Source organism: Electrona antarctica (assembly GCF_951216825.1).
Source record: "Electrona antarctica genome assembly, chromosome: 13".
Taxonomy (NCBI): Eukaryota; Metazoa; Chordata; class Actinopteri; order Myctophiformes; family Myctophidae; genus Electrona; species Electrona antarctica.
This window is the reverse complement of record NC_136794.1, coordinates 31,799,064-31,814,763: the sequence shown is the minus strand read 5'-3', so window position 1 is coordinate 31,814,763 and position 15,700 is coordinate 31,799,064. Positions and strand designations below refer to the sequence as shown.

Below are 15,700 nucleotides of genomic sequence, written 5' to 3'. Positions count from 1 at the left end.
TGGGAAGCCATTCTTATCTCTCCAATTAGAAGCAGACAGCTCCCATTACCTTGAGGAAGGAGGTGGCAGTTAGCAGTTATGTGGCAGAGAGTGCTGGACACACACGGGCACGCACGCATTACTACACTTGTGAGGACATAAGAATGTTGTGACCGCATCGAAAATAACTCGTCTCTAACCCCTATAACACCTACAGTATGAACCTAACCTCCAAATCACAATCATCTTTTCCTAACCCAACATAAGACATTTTTCTTGTCGCACGCACGCACGCACACACACACACACAGTCTGCCAAGGGCCACTTGGGGTGGGGTTCATCCTTGAAGCTGCATGGCTATCTAATCAGCTGTGAATGTACGTGACGCTAATGTTAGCTGCCAATGTTACGACGGGGGAAGAGGAGAGGGAAAAGTCTTATCACAGGCTTTGTTCAAAGAGACAGAGAGAGAGAGCCAGAGCTGCTGGGGAGTCGGCGCAGACGCACAACTGTGAACAAGAGATAAAATGGAAAAGTAATTGAGAAAGAGAGAGAAGTAGAGAGAGAGAGAGAGAGAGACATGGGGACAGAGAGCGATTGAGCAAAAGGTTAATATAACCATGGAAGTGAAAATAAATAATAATCAAAAGAACAACAGTGGAGATAAAAAAGAAAAAAAGCTTCGCATAGATTGTTGCTATGTTTTGAAACCCCCTGAACCTTAAGGACCCCTGGCGGTCCCCGGACCACTGCGGTAGTTGTTGGTCGATGTGCATCCACATGTGAAGTGGACATACAGTACTGGTCCTCACTAGCCTGGAATTCAGACACTGTCACTGCGTTCGGCAGATTTATTTCAGCCTTTCCAGGCTAAGTCCTCACATCCAAACACACACTTCCTCAACTTGGGATATTTTGTCCCCCAGAAGTCTTGTGGTTTTGGGAGAGGCTGTGGTTGGCATGAGAGAGACACTATCCTGCTATTTCAACACACACACACACACACACACACACACACACACACACACACACACACACACACACACACACACACACACACACACACACACACACACACACACACACACACACACACACACACACACACACACACACACACACACACACACACACACACACACACACACACACACACACACACACACACACACACACACACACACACACACACACACGACAGCAGGTAGTTCCCAGCAGAGTTGGGGAGCTCCAACAACATCAACAGTGTTATCTTGGCGTACCAGCTGAGCTCCATGTGGAAAATGGGAACTAAATCGGAGGTGTCTTCCACCTAGTGCTCCCCCCCCTCCCCACCAGCTGCAGTGAATGGAGGGTTTTCCTCCAGCCCACAGCATGTTGCTGCCTGTGTGACCATATTTTATCTTATTTTACCCCTTTTTCTCCCTAATATCAGTCGTTATGCCAATTGATTCCTCCCCACACACTTTGTGTGTGTGTGTGTGTGTGTGTGTGTGTGTGTGTGTGTGTGTGTGTGTGTGTGTGTGTGTGTGTGTGTGTTGTAACTGCTGTTGTTTCCTACTGACTCACATGGCAGTGAGGAGCCCCCACCGGGAGGATGTATGAACCGTCGTTCTACTCCTGCTGCCCCAGCAGGTAGGAGTACGTGCAGAGACCAATATTAGCCTCCCCGCCCGGCTACACTCCCCCGAACATGGCCCGAACATTGTGTTGGTGCAGACACTCCACAAAGCCGGATTCAAACCCACAACCTCCATTTCGAGTATTTATGTTTGTTTGTTTTCCCGAAATGAATGTCCTACGTTAAACTTGTATTACCGAAGTGGGAAAAAACACACGTTTCGGCCTCTGTGGCCTTCGTCAGGTACGTATGACAACTATAATAACAGTGGAATGCAAAAATAGCAGATCTACAAGCTCACCTGCCTTTTTCACCATTTTGAAACAAAAATGTGGAAAGTTAAAGTGGTTCAATCTGTGGGTCTTATGAATATTAATTGAACCAAAGAAAAGCATTTAACAAGAGCGTGTCACTAAATAATACCTACGCCGGATCCATTGGAACACAGGTTATTTTATTTCCCCTTTCCTGAAAAAAAGGATCCGTTTCTGGAACATACAAGGTGTCTGCCCGCTGACAGTGACATTGTTTCTGTATGTCTGTCACACTTCCTTCAGCCTTTCTCTTTCGTCAGGCATCACTGTGAAGACGAAAGCATGTCCGCCTTGATGAAGGGGTGGGGGCGGCCGGGCGGGGGGTCCCGGGCTGTATGGTGTGGTGGTGCTCCAGAAAACACAGCTGGCTGTGAGCGAGGAGGCGTCCATCCATGTATTTGGAAGGGGGGGCTACAACTGGGACTGGCCTAATGGATTCATACATCTCAATGTGTTTACAGCTGTGGCCCCGCCACCGAGGTGTGGACATAATGCTAAGCATGCACATCGTTTAGCTTTGCCTGCTTATTGGAAGAAGCCGAGAGAGAGCGAGCGAGAGAGAGAGATTGGGTGAGAGAAAGAGACTGTCATTGGAAGCTTAATGCAGAAGAACGAGAGGCAGGGTCCCGTGGCACGCGGTGGATGTAGATTGTCTGACAATGCTCTGCCGATCTTTTGTATTTGGGTTAACGCTAACATCCATGTGCTGCTGTTTCAATGGCCTGAGACACTTCAATCATTTTTACGATTTAAAAAAAATAGCAGATCTACAAGTTCATAGCGCGCCACTCGGTGGCGCGCTATGAGCTTGTAGATCTGCTATTTTTCAATAGCTAAAGTATAACAGAATGCTTGAAACACCAAAAGGGGTTCCCGCCCAAATCCAGTATCGCTCCACTGATAATGTATTGCAGACAGACCTTTTTTTTTTCTTTTTCTATTTTAACTTTTTTTGACTGAGCTTTTTCTTTTTTTTGTCTCCTAAATCCTAAGAGTTTTCTGAAAAACCTACATTGCTATATCAGTCAGGTGCTCAAACGTTTCAATGTCAAGGAACCCCAAAATGGTTCCAGGGACCTAGAGGACGTGTAAAATGTGTCAGGGCAGTGAATTAGTCATGGGTGTGTTTTGTGTGTTACATTAATGAATGAGTGTGAGTCTTGCGTGCCATCACTTTTAGAACTAGGCTGCACCTGTCGTGAGGAGCAGCAGCCCTCCCCAAGTGGCAGAGACCTGATCTCGTGCATGAAGTGAAAGTACAAAGCACGCAAGCTTAAAGGAGCATTCAGTGATTTGGGTGATTTGGAAAACCACCCAGTCCGCCACGGTAACAAAATGTACACATGCACACGCTCTACAGTGGGGGGAAGTGCAACAGGCCAACAGCATGTGCACCAAGGCCCGCCCCCACTCGATCATGATTGGAGGAAGGCTCCTCTCATCCTGATTGGATGAAGGCTTTGCCACCAGCCAACTAAACTGAAACTAGGGTTTTTTGACCCCAGGGGCTCACTGGGGACAGGGAGGAACTCCTTATATGGTCAGCACACTCTATAGTAGGGAGGATTATCAAAAAAAAAGAAAAAATAAGTGATATTTGAATGAAGTGAAATCACTGAATATACCTTTAAAATCTATGGGAGCAGCATCAACCCATTAAGACATGAGGCCCTTTCTACAAATGCCTTCTAAATTAGTAGTTCTCAAACTTTTCCGTGCCAAGGACCCTCAAAATGTTTAGGCGCGGAGCCCCATCTGAAAATGTTTTGTGCCAGGGACCCCCCCAGCAGAGTAGATTTGTGTTAATCAATTTGGGGGTCCTTGGCACAAAAAAATGGAACAAATGGAAGTTATAATACGAGAGTTCAACTGAGGGACGGAACAAACTGTCATTCCAAATCAGTCTCCTCCAATCATCCCATTTGGCCTGTTCCAATCGGATTGGTCAAGCTCTTGTCAGCCTTCCCTAAAAGGACTCCTCCTCCTTCCTTGTCTCACAAGTGCTATCCGTTCAAGTCACGCGCCACCTCCCCGACACCGGCCAGCAGCAGGCACCACCAGGAGTGGCCTTACGAGGGCTGGCTCCGGAGCCGCCACCTTCCATCAGGCAGGATCTTCTCTGAGGCTCCAGAAGGTCAGAATCCTCTGATGGGGCCCGCGCCAAAGAGACATCATTTCATGTTTTCATATTGCTACATTATCAATTACTTGTACACATTATTGTAATAAACATCATTGCATTCATTCGAGTGGTAAAGTCTCTTGAGTTGAACTACTGATTTAGACGTAATTTGGGCAAGTGGTTTTTGTTTACAAATTGAACTCTGGGCTTTTCCATTAGGCGTCCATTCCATTCCATTAGGGATATCCATGGTTCTCTGCTTAATATTCCTCACCAGCATGCAGACTGGGAAATTGAAAACTTCGGGTAGCTGGGCAGGAGTAGGGGGGATTAAGCCCGCGCCATTGAATCCCAACCAGCACCACTGTTAAAGGCAGCTCGGCCATGATAATCAAGGAGGGAGAAATTACTTTGGGTTGAAAACAGCTTTGAGGAACAGCTGGCCACACGTACACTCTCTCTCCCACTCAGCCACTCTGAGGGGAAAGACTGCGAGACGGAGGATGTCATCGCAACAGCAAACCCGCTTCTACCCAACCCCACCCTCTCTCACATGGGAGGAATGGAGACATAATTACTGCCTTTGTTACCGTACTCAAACCAAATGGAACTCTCACTTGGTGGGGGCAGAAACCTTGTATCTCCTTTTTTCATACAACAATGTGTCGTGACACATTGTGAGTTTGTGGTTATGCTTTTTTATGTTGAAATTACGTTGATCATTTTCACCTAAAATTTGAGCACATTTGTATCCATGTATCAATTAAAAAACATGTTTTGGACATACAAGGTTTCCATCCAACAGAACAGCGATGATTTGGAGCAGCAGCAATGGATGTAATAATGTTGCACAGATCTCTTCATAGAAACTCTTAATTTACCTGTCATACCAAACAGGAATAGCTGAAAGGAGTTACGGTGACTAAGTAGTTATTAGGACTTGGGTGATAAGCCACAACAGGTGGCTATTACATTGTATTTTTACCACTTTAGCGCTGTTACCAGGAGAGGTGGCAGATAAAGAGCTAGCTTAAACTGGCTGTTCCCCGTGCTTTTACTTTACCTTGTTGCTGGGCAGACAAAGAAAGAGAAAGAAAGAAAGAAAGAAAGAAAGGAAGGAAAACTTGAAAATCTCGAAAGCGTTCTCAGCCCACCCGTCTGACCAGTGACCACTTAAAGTGGCCATGTAGGCCATTTTCATGGTTACAAAAATGGTTTGGTGACTAAAATGACTAAGACTAAAATGTTAGGGAGGGACTAGTGGAGAAGACAGGCCAGACCAGTTAGGGCCGGGCCTTAATTTTCAGACCTGTTAAGAACTCTAGTTTTCGCCGGCTGCCGGGCACGGCTGCACAAATAACTTTGAATGGACAGATGTCAGTCAAAAGGGAGACGTCGAAGAGGAAGGACGGGTCCCCACCCGTCAGGATCAACATATGGAATGTCAGAACAGGTCAGCTCCATATATGGAGATCTAAGGGTTTGAGGTCAGATGTAGAGTTGCTGGCCGGCTCCATATATGCAGATCTAGGTGATCCAGTCTTCTCCATGTACGGACATAAATGGTGGCGTGGCGTGTCACGAGGCGTGACGGACTGACGGCCATAATATGGTGGCGCCATAATATGGTCACGCCACCATATTATGGTGGCGTGACGGACGGCCTGACCTACGGTCGCAACTAGACTAAAACATTTCATGTGATAAAATATGACCAATGTCTAAAACTAGATCAAAATGTGATGTCAAAATCAACACTGGTTCCCTCCAATGCCCACTGGGATGATGGGGTTCTTACCTTGATGCCCTCATGAGTAAGCCTTGCCGAGCCATGAGGCCCATAGGGCAGGAGCCTATCTCCTGTTTCTGTAGCGTGAGGCAGCTTGATGTACAAGTACACCCCCTGGACATGACGCTAGTATGTCACAGGGACTTACCCCCAATCCAACCCTTGTTGCAGAGTGCCAAGCAGGGAGGCACTGGGTCCCAGTCACAGGGCGGACACTCTAACCACAAGCCAGGCCACTGAGCTGGTATTTGATGCCCACATAGTCCACAGGGATGATGGGGTTCTCACCTTGATGGCCACATAGTCCACAGGGATGATGGGGTTCTCACCTTGATGCCCACATAGTCCACAGGGATGATGGGGTTCTCCAGTGAGGGCAGGCTGGCCTCGTCCAGAGGCTCTCCCACCATCACCTTGGTGGCCACGTTGATGAAGTCCACCCCGATGGTCTTGGATACGAAGGGGAAGGAGCGCGACGCCCGTAGGTTACATTCTATCACCTGAGAAAGGCAAGGGAAACAGCCCAAAAATTACAGATATCGGTGTGGCCGCTATATCTGCCATTACTTGATTTGTTTTTTTTACAGTATCGGCAATTCTGCAGAATCTGCACTGATGTGCAACTGATGTGTCCTGATTTTGTTTTACCACTTTCAAAAATAGCCGATCTACAAGCTTGGCTATGGCATTTTAGAGTGGTGCAACCACTCCAAGGAACAGCAATGTCCCTATGTCCACGTACAGTACATGTCCCTATGTTTAGAAAAAAGTGGCGCTGTTGTGCTAGAAACAGAGAGAGAGAGATAGTGTTGCACTGTTGCCTGCTAATTACAGAGAGGGAGAGGGGGAGGGGGAGAGAGAGGGTGAGGGAGAGGTGTCTGCTAATTCCCCCACACAGTAACTCTGTCATTTCTCGACCTTTTCGGATACGGGCGGCTCCCCGGAACCGGGCTGGCACCCTGGGCGCGTTCCTATGGGTCTGTACGTTCCAGGGACCCCCACACGGAGTTGCACCACTCAGTTCACACAGGTGTGATTTTGAATAGAGCTTGAGTGGTTAAATAAAACAAAGTTCACTTTAGGTGAATTTTATTTTTAGTTCTTTGTTTTTTTTTCTGTAATGTCATCAAATCAAAGATTTTCAAATTGATTCGAACGTTTAGCAATTTTCTTAATTGAACTCAAACTATCAGTAATCATTGCTCCAGAATCCGTATCGGACCAAACACCTGGCACCGGTCGGACTCCAAAACAACGCCGTGCTTTCGCAAAACAAATTAAATCAGTTCTCATTAATCACAGGGAGAAGTAGTTTAGACGTTAGATAATTGCAGGACTTGCCAGTTTATATCTGTAAACAAGACACACATGATCTTGCTTACATTTCGTTGCGGTCGGGCAGAAACCTCTTATCTCCATATTCTGACTTTAACGTAAATTGATGCCCTATTATTAATGACTCACAAAAGCATCAAAAGTAGCAGAACCACAAGCTCGAAACGTGGCGCGAGGTGGAGCGTTTTAAATCCTGAAAAGTAACAGTTTTGGATATATGAGGTTTCCACCCAACAGAGATGATGTGCAGTATCCGAGTGCACGTCATGCACGCACACCGCTGGCTGATGTATTTGGGAAATCACCATTGAAGGCAATATTGATCATGAAATCCATCCCAGCTTTGTGTAATTCATTGCGGGGCACACGGTAATTTCTGCTCAACAGTGGATTGCCTTTGCCTTGACTTTCGCTGTGAAAATGTCCATCCGTCATTTAGTCACGGGACCGGGAGCACATTACTTACCATGACATCGTTGCCTTTAACCAGAAATTGAGTGTTAAAGGGCCCGGAAATCTCAAATGCCTGCGCAATTCTCCGAGTGGCAGTCTTCACCTGAGTGTGTAATGACGAGGGGAGAGGGAGAGAGAGAGACACAGACAGACAGACAGATTAACTGAGAATACATTTATATACTTTGCCATATACTTTTGTGCATGCGTGCGTGTGTGTTTTGTTAAGATAATTATTTATTTTTATATATAAATAAAATATAATTAGGGCACCTGGTGACCTAGTGGTCCAGGCACATGCCACATATAGGCTCTGGCCTGACAGCGCGCCGCGTGTTCGAGTCCCGTTCATGACAACCTTTGCTGCGTGTCTCTCCTCTTCTTTCTCTCCACTTCTTTCCTGTCTAACTTCACTTGAAACTACAGTATCAATAAAAGGCAGAAAAGCCAAAAATAAAATAAAATATAATTTTGTCCATTATGTATGGTTAGGTACTCATACAATTGGGGTGGCTGTAGTTTGTCTCCCTGCTCTTCTATTGAGACAATTAGATGGTGTGAAACGTCTCCCCTCCAGTAGACACAGCATCTGACACGAATTTTGACCTACTGTAAAAGGTCGATATTACATGTATCCCCTGAGCAAGCAGGCAGGCTCTAATAGCTCAATGGTAAAAAATTCAGACCTTGTGTTATGTTCAGTATTATTGAAAGTTAAAATTAATGTATAACCCAAGTATGTATGTCTGTGGGTTGTATGAATATTTAAACAATGAAAAGTATTAACAAGAGTTTGTGATTAAATGGATAACAACAGTACATTGGATCAGTTGTAACACAAGTCATTTTTTTGCCATTTTACTTTGGACATACAAGGTTTCGGTACGACAGTGACTATTCTCCATATTATGCGTAGAATGAAGGGCAAAATTGATAGCGCACGTCATGCTTGGAACACACACAGTCCATCACAGGCGTGCTCCCGTCCCACAGAATATCAACTGAGGCAAAGACAGGTTTTAAATCTTGCACACAGTGCCAGTGGTGTAAAGTAAGTATTAAAGCACATTTACTCAAGTACTGCACTTAAGTACAATTTTGAGCTATTTTTACTTTACTGGAATATTTTTGGTATATCTTCTGTACTTTTACTTCTACTGCACTACAGTGTACAATATTTAACTTTTACTCCACTACTATTTTCTATATATTTAACATTTTATACATTTGAAAACTTGTGATAAAGATTACTTTCTACTTTTGATACTTTAAGTACATTTAGATAGCAATACTTTTGTACCTTTACTCAAGTAAATCTGTAATTCCGGACTCAGGTAGGTGACAACATTTCCGCCAATCAGGAGAGAGTAGCCATTTATGAGCTTCATTTTTATAGTGTTCCAGTTGCAATTTTGTCTGCTTATTTCTTTGTGTCATCACTTACAATTCCACTTGTTTAATCTGTATCCTGACTGCGTTCCCTATCCTGATTGGATTACATTTTTTTCCCACTCAGATTCTTTACTTAAGTAAAAGTAGCAATGCCACAATATATACCACAGTACCAGTTGGAACATTTTACTTGAGAAAAAATAAATACTGTGTGAAGTTAAAAGCATTCAAATTTGTCAACATTTGTCAATTGTTTTCGAAAATAGAAAAACTACAAGCTCACAACACGTCGCGATGCAACGCGACATCGAACTATAAATTAGGGCCTTGTGTAGTGTGAGACTAGGAGTCCCTCTGTTTCACCCAGGTGACACAGAATAAAGAGAGAGTCCAGTTAACACTTATTTTGCCCAAGACATCCCCCCCCCCCACGTTTATATTTACACCCGTAGAAGGCCCAAGGCGTCTGGAGATGTCTTTAGGTCCTTTTTAATGGTATAAAACCGTATCGCTAAAATGACAGCAAGCTGCCGTTGCTAGGCAATGCCTTGCTCAGTGCTCCCGGATATGTTTCGCGCAAACGCGCAGACATTCAATTACTTGTTTACAGGCCAACAAAACTTGCTATTATCTCTGAATCTACGGCGCTCTCCATGGTTTTGATCAGAACGCTGATGTTCTGTCCTAATTTCTGACTTAACCAAGCATCTCGTTTGGAATATTAACGCTTCCAAAGAGAGATCAGACTTATTAGCTCGAGGTAATCCAGCATTATACCTCCCGGTTATGGGGGGAAATGGAAGGCGGGGCTTTTCAGAGTAAAATCTTCCTCATCTGCTGGGCACTCTAGCGCCTGCTGCCTTTATTTTGAAAAATTCCGGGGGCATAAAAAGTATGACGATTGTGGTTGTGTGCGCAGTGCAGTGCAGACCTTCTCTAGCGCCCCCTGGCTGATGCTCTGAGTAGGCAGCATGAGGGTGGCGTCTCCCGAGTGCACTCCAGCGTCCTCCACGTGCTCCGTTATGGCGTGGGCCAGCACCTGTGACAAAACCACTCCGTTATGACAGGGCTTCAGAAAACCTTTCAAATCAATGTGAATTTGGCCATGAACTGCGCCATCTGAAAATATTGTGAACCCCCATACAATAATTGTGTACGGTGTGTAGTTACAATATTTAAAAAATATATATAACATTTTCAAGATTTTGTGAAAATAGCCAGCTATTTTCAAATAGCTGATGAATATAGAGAAACACTTCTTCCTTCTTTTCCTTTGGGCTGTTCCCTTCAGGGGTCACCAGAGTGAATCATATGTCTCCCGTGAATCATCTTACCCGGTCCTCTGCGTCCTCTTCTCTTATGACGTACTTAAAGATCTGCTATTTTTGGCACAACCAAGTATAAATCATCCTTTAGAGAAAGGCAAAGACCTCATCTCTATGGAATCGAAACTCACTGGAATCAGCCGTGGCGAATGAGAACCGTGACACTGCAACGAGGGACTGGCAACCCGACTGTCAACCATCTTTATAATAAAAGAATGATATATGAAACTTTTCGTCTGCGTATTTTATACCCAGACAAACAGACTGCTTTAGGAGCACACAAGGACTGTAGCAATAACCCCAGACAGAATCGTTTAAAAGAATATTGAAAGCTGTTTTGCAGCAGAATCCCCCTGCCCAGACTATGGATAATGTCAGCGTCAACAGATAAAACACCCTCCTATTCACCCGTGGGAAAGCATTTGCGTTTCACGGCGCTGCCGTGTCATTACCTCATTTAAACTGCTGCTAATCGCAGCATTCATTAGTGCACTTTGGATGGAGATAGTAATTAATACTCTCGCTCTCTTGGGCTCTCGTACAAATGCGCATTCAGACAGACTGTGGTCAGGAATAATGAGAGCTGTTTGGCATTCACACTGTGGTTTTGTAAAATGTGAGAAAGGAAGGGAAGGGAGGGAGGTGGTCCGGGGGAAAAGTGAGAGGACGCCTCATGGTTCTCAATGTCGGGTCCAGGGACCACTGCCGAAATGGTGCTTTACGCTAGTGGTTCTCAAACAAATTTAACCACTAACGTAGCACCAAATTTGGAATTTAGGCATATATATATATATATATATATATATATATATATATATATATATATATATATATATAGATATAGTGCACAGATTGAACCAAATGGACCCGTAATGGAACTATTTGGTTTCATCTGTACACTCTCAAGAGTTGCAGACGGTGTAAACGGTCCATTTAGAACCCCCTCAAGGAACCCTGGACCCCACATTGAGAATAACTGCTTTACGGGTCTATAAAACTCTATAACTGGAACCAAATGGACCCGGGTCCATTTGGTAACCAGAACGATGGTAGCAGCATGAAACTGATCTCAAGTTGTTGAACATACAGTGATACCACCAAACCCCTGTGTTTGGTTGCTCTCGTCTTTATGGGTTAAACATGAAAAAGTCATATGAAGACATGCATGAACACCGCTGCCGCAAAGTGCCTGTGTGCATGAACATATGTACTACTACACGTGCTGCATAACAAAAGTGCCTGTGTGCTAAAAACATGAAAACGCACTCGCTGCAGACAGAGGTGAAGTGAAGTACACTTGTATATGTATGCATAACTACACACTCATTACTAGAAAGTGGGAATCAAGCCACAGCCTGGTACAGATGATAGGGCTGGGGGCAAATAACCAATAACCCACTTAATCTTGCTCATGTGCTGTAGGTTAATCGAAAACGTTAAGTGACAGAAAATAGCAGATTAACAGCTTGTAGATTGGCTATTTTCAGATATTTAATGCAGAGCGAAAACAGAAAAATCGCCAGTATAGAGCCCTGAGGGACAGCCAAGTATAGGGTTTAAGTGGTTAAAATATTATTTTGCCAAAAATGTGGGTCCCAGTGGGCCAAAATGTTGGGCCCCAGCCAATAATTGACTACAGGACCATGGCTGTCCTAGAGAAAAGAACAAGTTGTGAATTGTATGTTATCAGAAAGAAATATCAATTTTGTCAGAGCAGCACCTCCTCCTATTCTCCACTCAGCTCTGTGGTTTAATGCATTCCTTTCTCCCCATCAAATCTATCAGGCCTGTAATGTCTTTTCACTAAAAGATGAAGGAGATTACTTGTACTTTCTTTTTTCCACTTCGTCTGCGGTTTGCTGTATTATCTGTCCTACCTCTCCGTTTTCACAATGGAATGGTGGAAAGAGTGAATAATGCCGTGGTTACATCACAGTATGATTGATAGGGACACCAAGTTAAATGTGAAACGTGGGGATTTGAATAAAACAAGGCAGAGATAACCCCCGTTACTGGGACGCTGAATTATTGTGGAAAATGTGGCACCATTATAGAACAAGATTTATACAAACCGCTGGGCAGGCCAAACAAGCACTGAACAGTGGATTACGGTTACGGTTTACATATCATCGATGTTGAGCAGAAAAGCATCAAAAGTAGAAGATTTGCAAGCTCTAAACACAGAGCGAAGCGACACGTTTTCTTTTGAGCTTGCAGATCGGCTACATTTGATGCTTTTGAATTTGAATCCTGAAAAGTAACAGTTTTGGACATATGAGGTTACGATGTAGGAAAAGAAAATGGGATTTTTACTCGACTCATGACGACTCATGAAATTGATTTGTGACCCATAAATGGGTCCCAAAACACTGTTTGGGAACCAGTGGGCTATACAATGTCAATTAATGGGCATAAAAAGAAGAATCAGTATAATGTCTCACCTTGCCAGCTTTGGCGACAGCATCCACCTCCACCTCTCTGGCACCACGGATGAACTTGGTAATGACCACTGGATGCTCCTATAGGACAGAGAGGCAGCAAGACACGGCTCGTCAACAAAAGTCCAGGAGGCCCGGGCGGTTGGCGTAGCCGTCTGGGCACCTTGGCTGGTGGTCCAGTCTGGCAGAGTGCCGTGGGTTCGACTCCCGATACCGACAGCCTTTACTGCGTGTCACCCCCCCATTTCCTGTCAGCCTACTGTATACCTATCTCTCTATAAAATAAAATAAAATAAAATGAAATAAAATAAAGGCGAAAGCCACAAAAAATATCTTAAACAAATTCAATAAAAAGCCCAGGAGAGACATAACAGTGCCTGAGGAATTGATTTCAAAACACTACTGTTGGTTTATAAAGGATTGAACGTTCAGGGCCAAAATACATTTCTCATCAGCAGTGTTATGCACCACACATATCTGTAAGAAAACTCCCAGAAAACGGTACTGTAGGTCCGTTAAATCCAGCGTAAGCGATAGTTCATTGAGGCACGGAAGGCAGAAGGTTATTCTATAGAGTTCCCCTCATTCATTCCCCTAGGTAATTCATTCTGCTTCTTTAAATCAGCTGCCTCTCCAGGTCATCTCCCTTGTTCTCATCCACGTCTTCATTCCCACAGTGCAATTCAGGCGGCCTTCTTAAGCAGCTTCAGCTCACTATACTCATTCTTCATGCTGAGCTGTCAAAGCAGCTCATTCAGCCTCCTCCCTGTAGTTCTTGGTCCAGGGGTTATGGGATATTATCGGATTATTTGCAATTGTGTTGATGTGTTATTACGGTGTATTTTGCTCATGGAATTATTGTATCCTTGCCTCTGTTCTGGGGGGGTCGTTGATATCAGAGCTGTGTCTCGGTGCACAGATAATCAGAGATATCAAATGTGATATCAGACCTGTGTCTCGGTACACAGATTATCTGATATCACATGAGCAGAGCCACGCTGCCATACTAAAATGCAATGCATAGCTTTGCAATAAATGGTTTATGGTCAATCTAAGCTGAAGTGTCTCTTTGAACTCTCAGTTCTTCTAAATCAAAGCTGAAGACTTTTCTGTTTGCCACTGTCTTTTATTGAGCTTTTGGATACATTTCTTAGGCTGCGTGTGTACGTGCGCGCATGCGTGCGTGCATGCGTGTCAGTGTATGCCAGGTGCTCTAGTGCCACCCAGAGGGGCAGTGAAGCAGAGACATACAACACTATAGCCAGCAGCCATGCCAGCTGCTAGTGATGGCTAATTGAGAGCAGAGGGAGAACACGAGAGAAGGGAAAGAGAGAGGGAGAGAGAAAAGAGTATTATCTGACTGCTGTGTGTGTGTGTGTGTGTGTGTGTGTGTGTGTGTGTGTGTGTGTGTGTGTGTGTGTGTGTGTGTGTGTGTGTGTGTGTGTGTGTGTGTGTGTGTGTGTGTGTGTGTGTGTGTGTATAAAAGACACTTGGCCTGAAATAAAGTAACAGAAGTTACACTTGGGAGTTTAATGTGAGAAGGTGATGGCTTATCAGAGCAGCAATTTTTTAGCAAAAGGCCGATGCACACCTCAGAAGGCTAGTGACAGGTGCGTAGGGCAATAGAGCATACTTAAAAAGGGTGTCTTTGAAAAACAAAGAAAGGGTCCCACACACTGTCAGACACTTGAGACAGGAAAGGATTGTCTGTCCTGATGAAGGTCTAATCGACCGAAACGTCGACCCAATAAAGAGCAACATTTTGGCAAGTGTCTGACAGTGTGCGGGACCCTTTCTTTGTTTTTCAAAGATACCCTTTTTTTATCAGAGCAGCAACACATTCCCCTCCCTTCCTCTTGATTTACCTCCATCTCAGCCATTCCCAACCTGTGGGTAACTATACAACGTTGTTTTTAGTGATTCAAATATAATTGTGTGTGTCTATTCTGTATGGTAGAGTATGTTAATCCTCCTTTCTACAAACCTCTGTCCTTCTGTTTTACCAGGAGAAAAAAGCAATTGATCTGAAGCTGCAATGATGCACTTCTCCCACCTTCAAGCGGCTTATTCGTGTGACCACGTGCGTATGCATGTGTGGCCACGTACGTCGTACGTGCACTTGCACAGGAAACCGGGTTCAAATCCAGGGTAGGTACTACTGTGATACAGTACTGTGTTAACTCCATTGTATTAAAGTATACTACTGTAAGTTAGTTACATTGATCTGAAAATTCATGAGGCCCACCCATCTGACCACTAAAGTTATCAGATAAGCAGAGATGTTCAAGTGGGCCCTCCCTGATCAAAAACAAAAAAAAAGGTTGGGAACCCGAGCGCCTCCACCCACACATGTAGCTTCTGTTGGAGAAACGTTGGATCTCACCTGGGAAACTTGAGTGGCCTCCTCCAGAAAGCGCTTCATCTCCTCCTCTCCGTACGCCACGTTCATCGCTGATCCACTGCAGACGCATGGAGAAAGGGAAGGAAGGAAGGAAGGATATGAGAAACAATCTGTTATGTATAGTTACTTGCACAAACCACCTATTATCTCCCTGTTTCATCACATCCAACAGGGAGGGGTTCGAAAAAGCCCAGAGAGGAAGAAAGCGAGAGAGAGAGGGGGGGGGGGGGGGGGGGGGGGTTAGTAGGTGTGTACTGAAATATCGATATTGCGATATATATCGATACTTCCTCCCGCGATAAATAAGCGATGCGCCGCCGGCAAATATCGATAAAATCCGGGAGGAAAAACGGGTCGCGGAGCGTCTATAACGGGACAAAAATTCCATGAGGAAAAAAACTGGTCGCGCATCGTCCGTAAAACATGACAAAGTTACTTATTACTAGCAGACTAGTAGCCTTTTATGCATAAAAGGCAGATCTGCTAGCAACATGGGGCTGCTGTCTGCGGTCACAGCAGCCCCATGTTGC

General features: G+C 44.6%; 1 protein-coding gene across 2 annotated transcripts in view; it reads right to left on the bottom strand.

The window, feature by feature from the left end:
- Nucleotides 1-15,700, bottom strand: part of cps1 (carbamoyl-phosphate synthase 1, mitochondrial) — a 74,662-nt gene that overhangs the window by 14,349 nt on the left and 44,613 nt on the right. For both annotated transcript variants that reach the window (XM_079519119.1, XM_079519120.1), the window contains exons 28-32: nt 15,153-15,228; nt 12,773-12,850; nt 9,938-10,045; nt 7,628-7,717; nt 6,156-6,326 (exon numbers count right to left, since the gene is read on the bottom strand). In XM_079519119.1, coding sequence (XP_079375245.1) covers nt 6,156-6,326; nt 7,628-7,717; nt 9,938-10,045; nt 12,773-12,850; nt 15,153-15,228 — 523 coding nt within the window. The remainder of the gene's footprint in view (nt 1-6,155; nt 6,327-7,627; nt 7,718-9,937; nt 10,046-12,772; nt 12,851-15,152; nt 15,229-15,700) is intronic.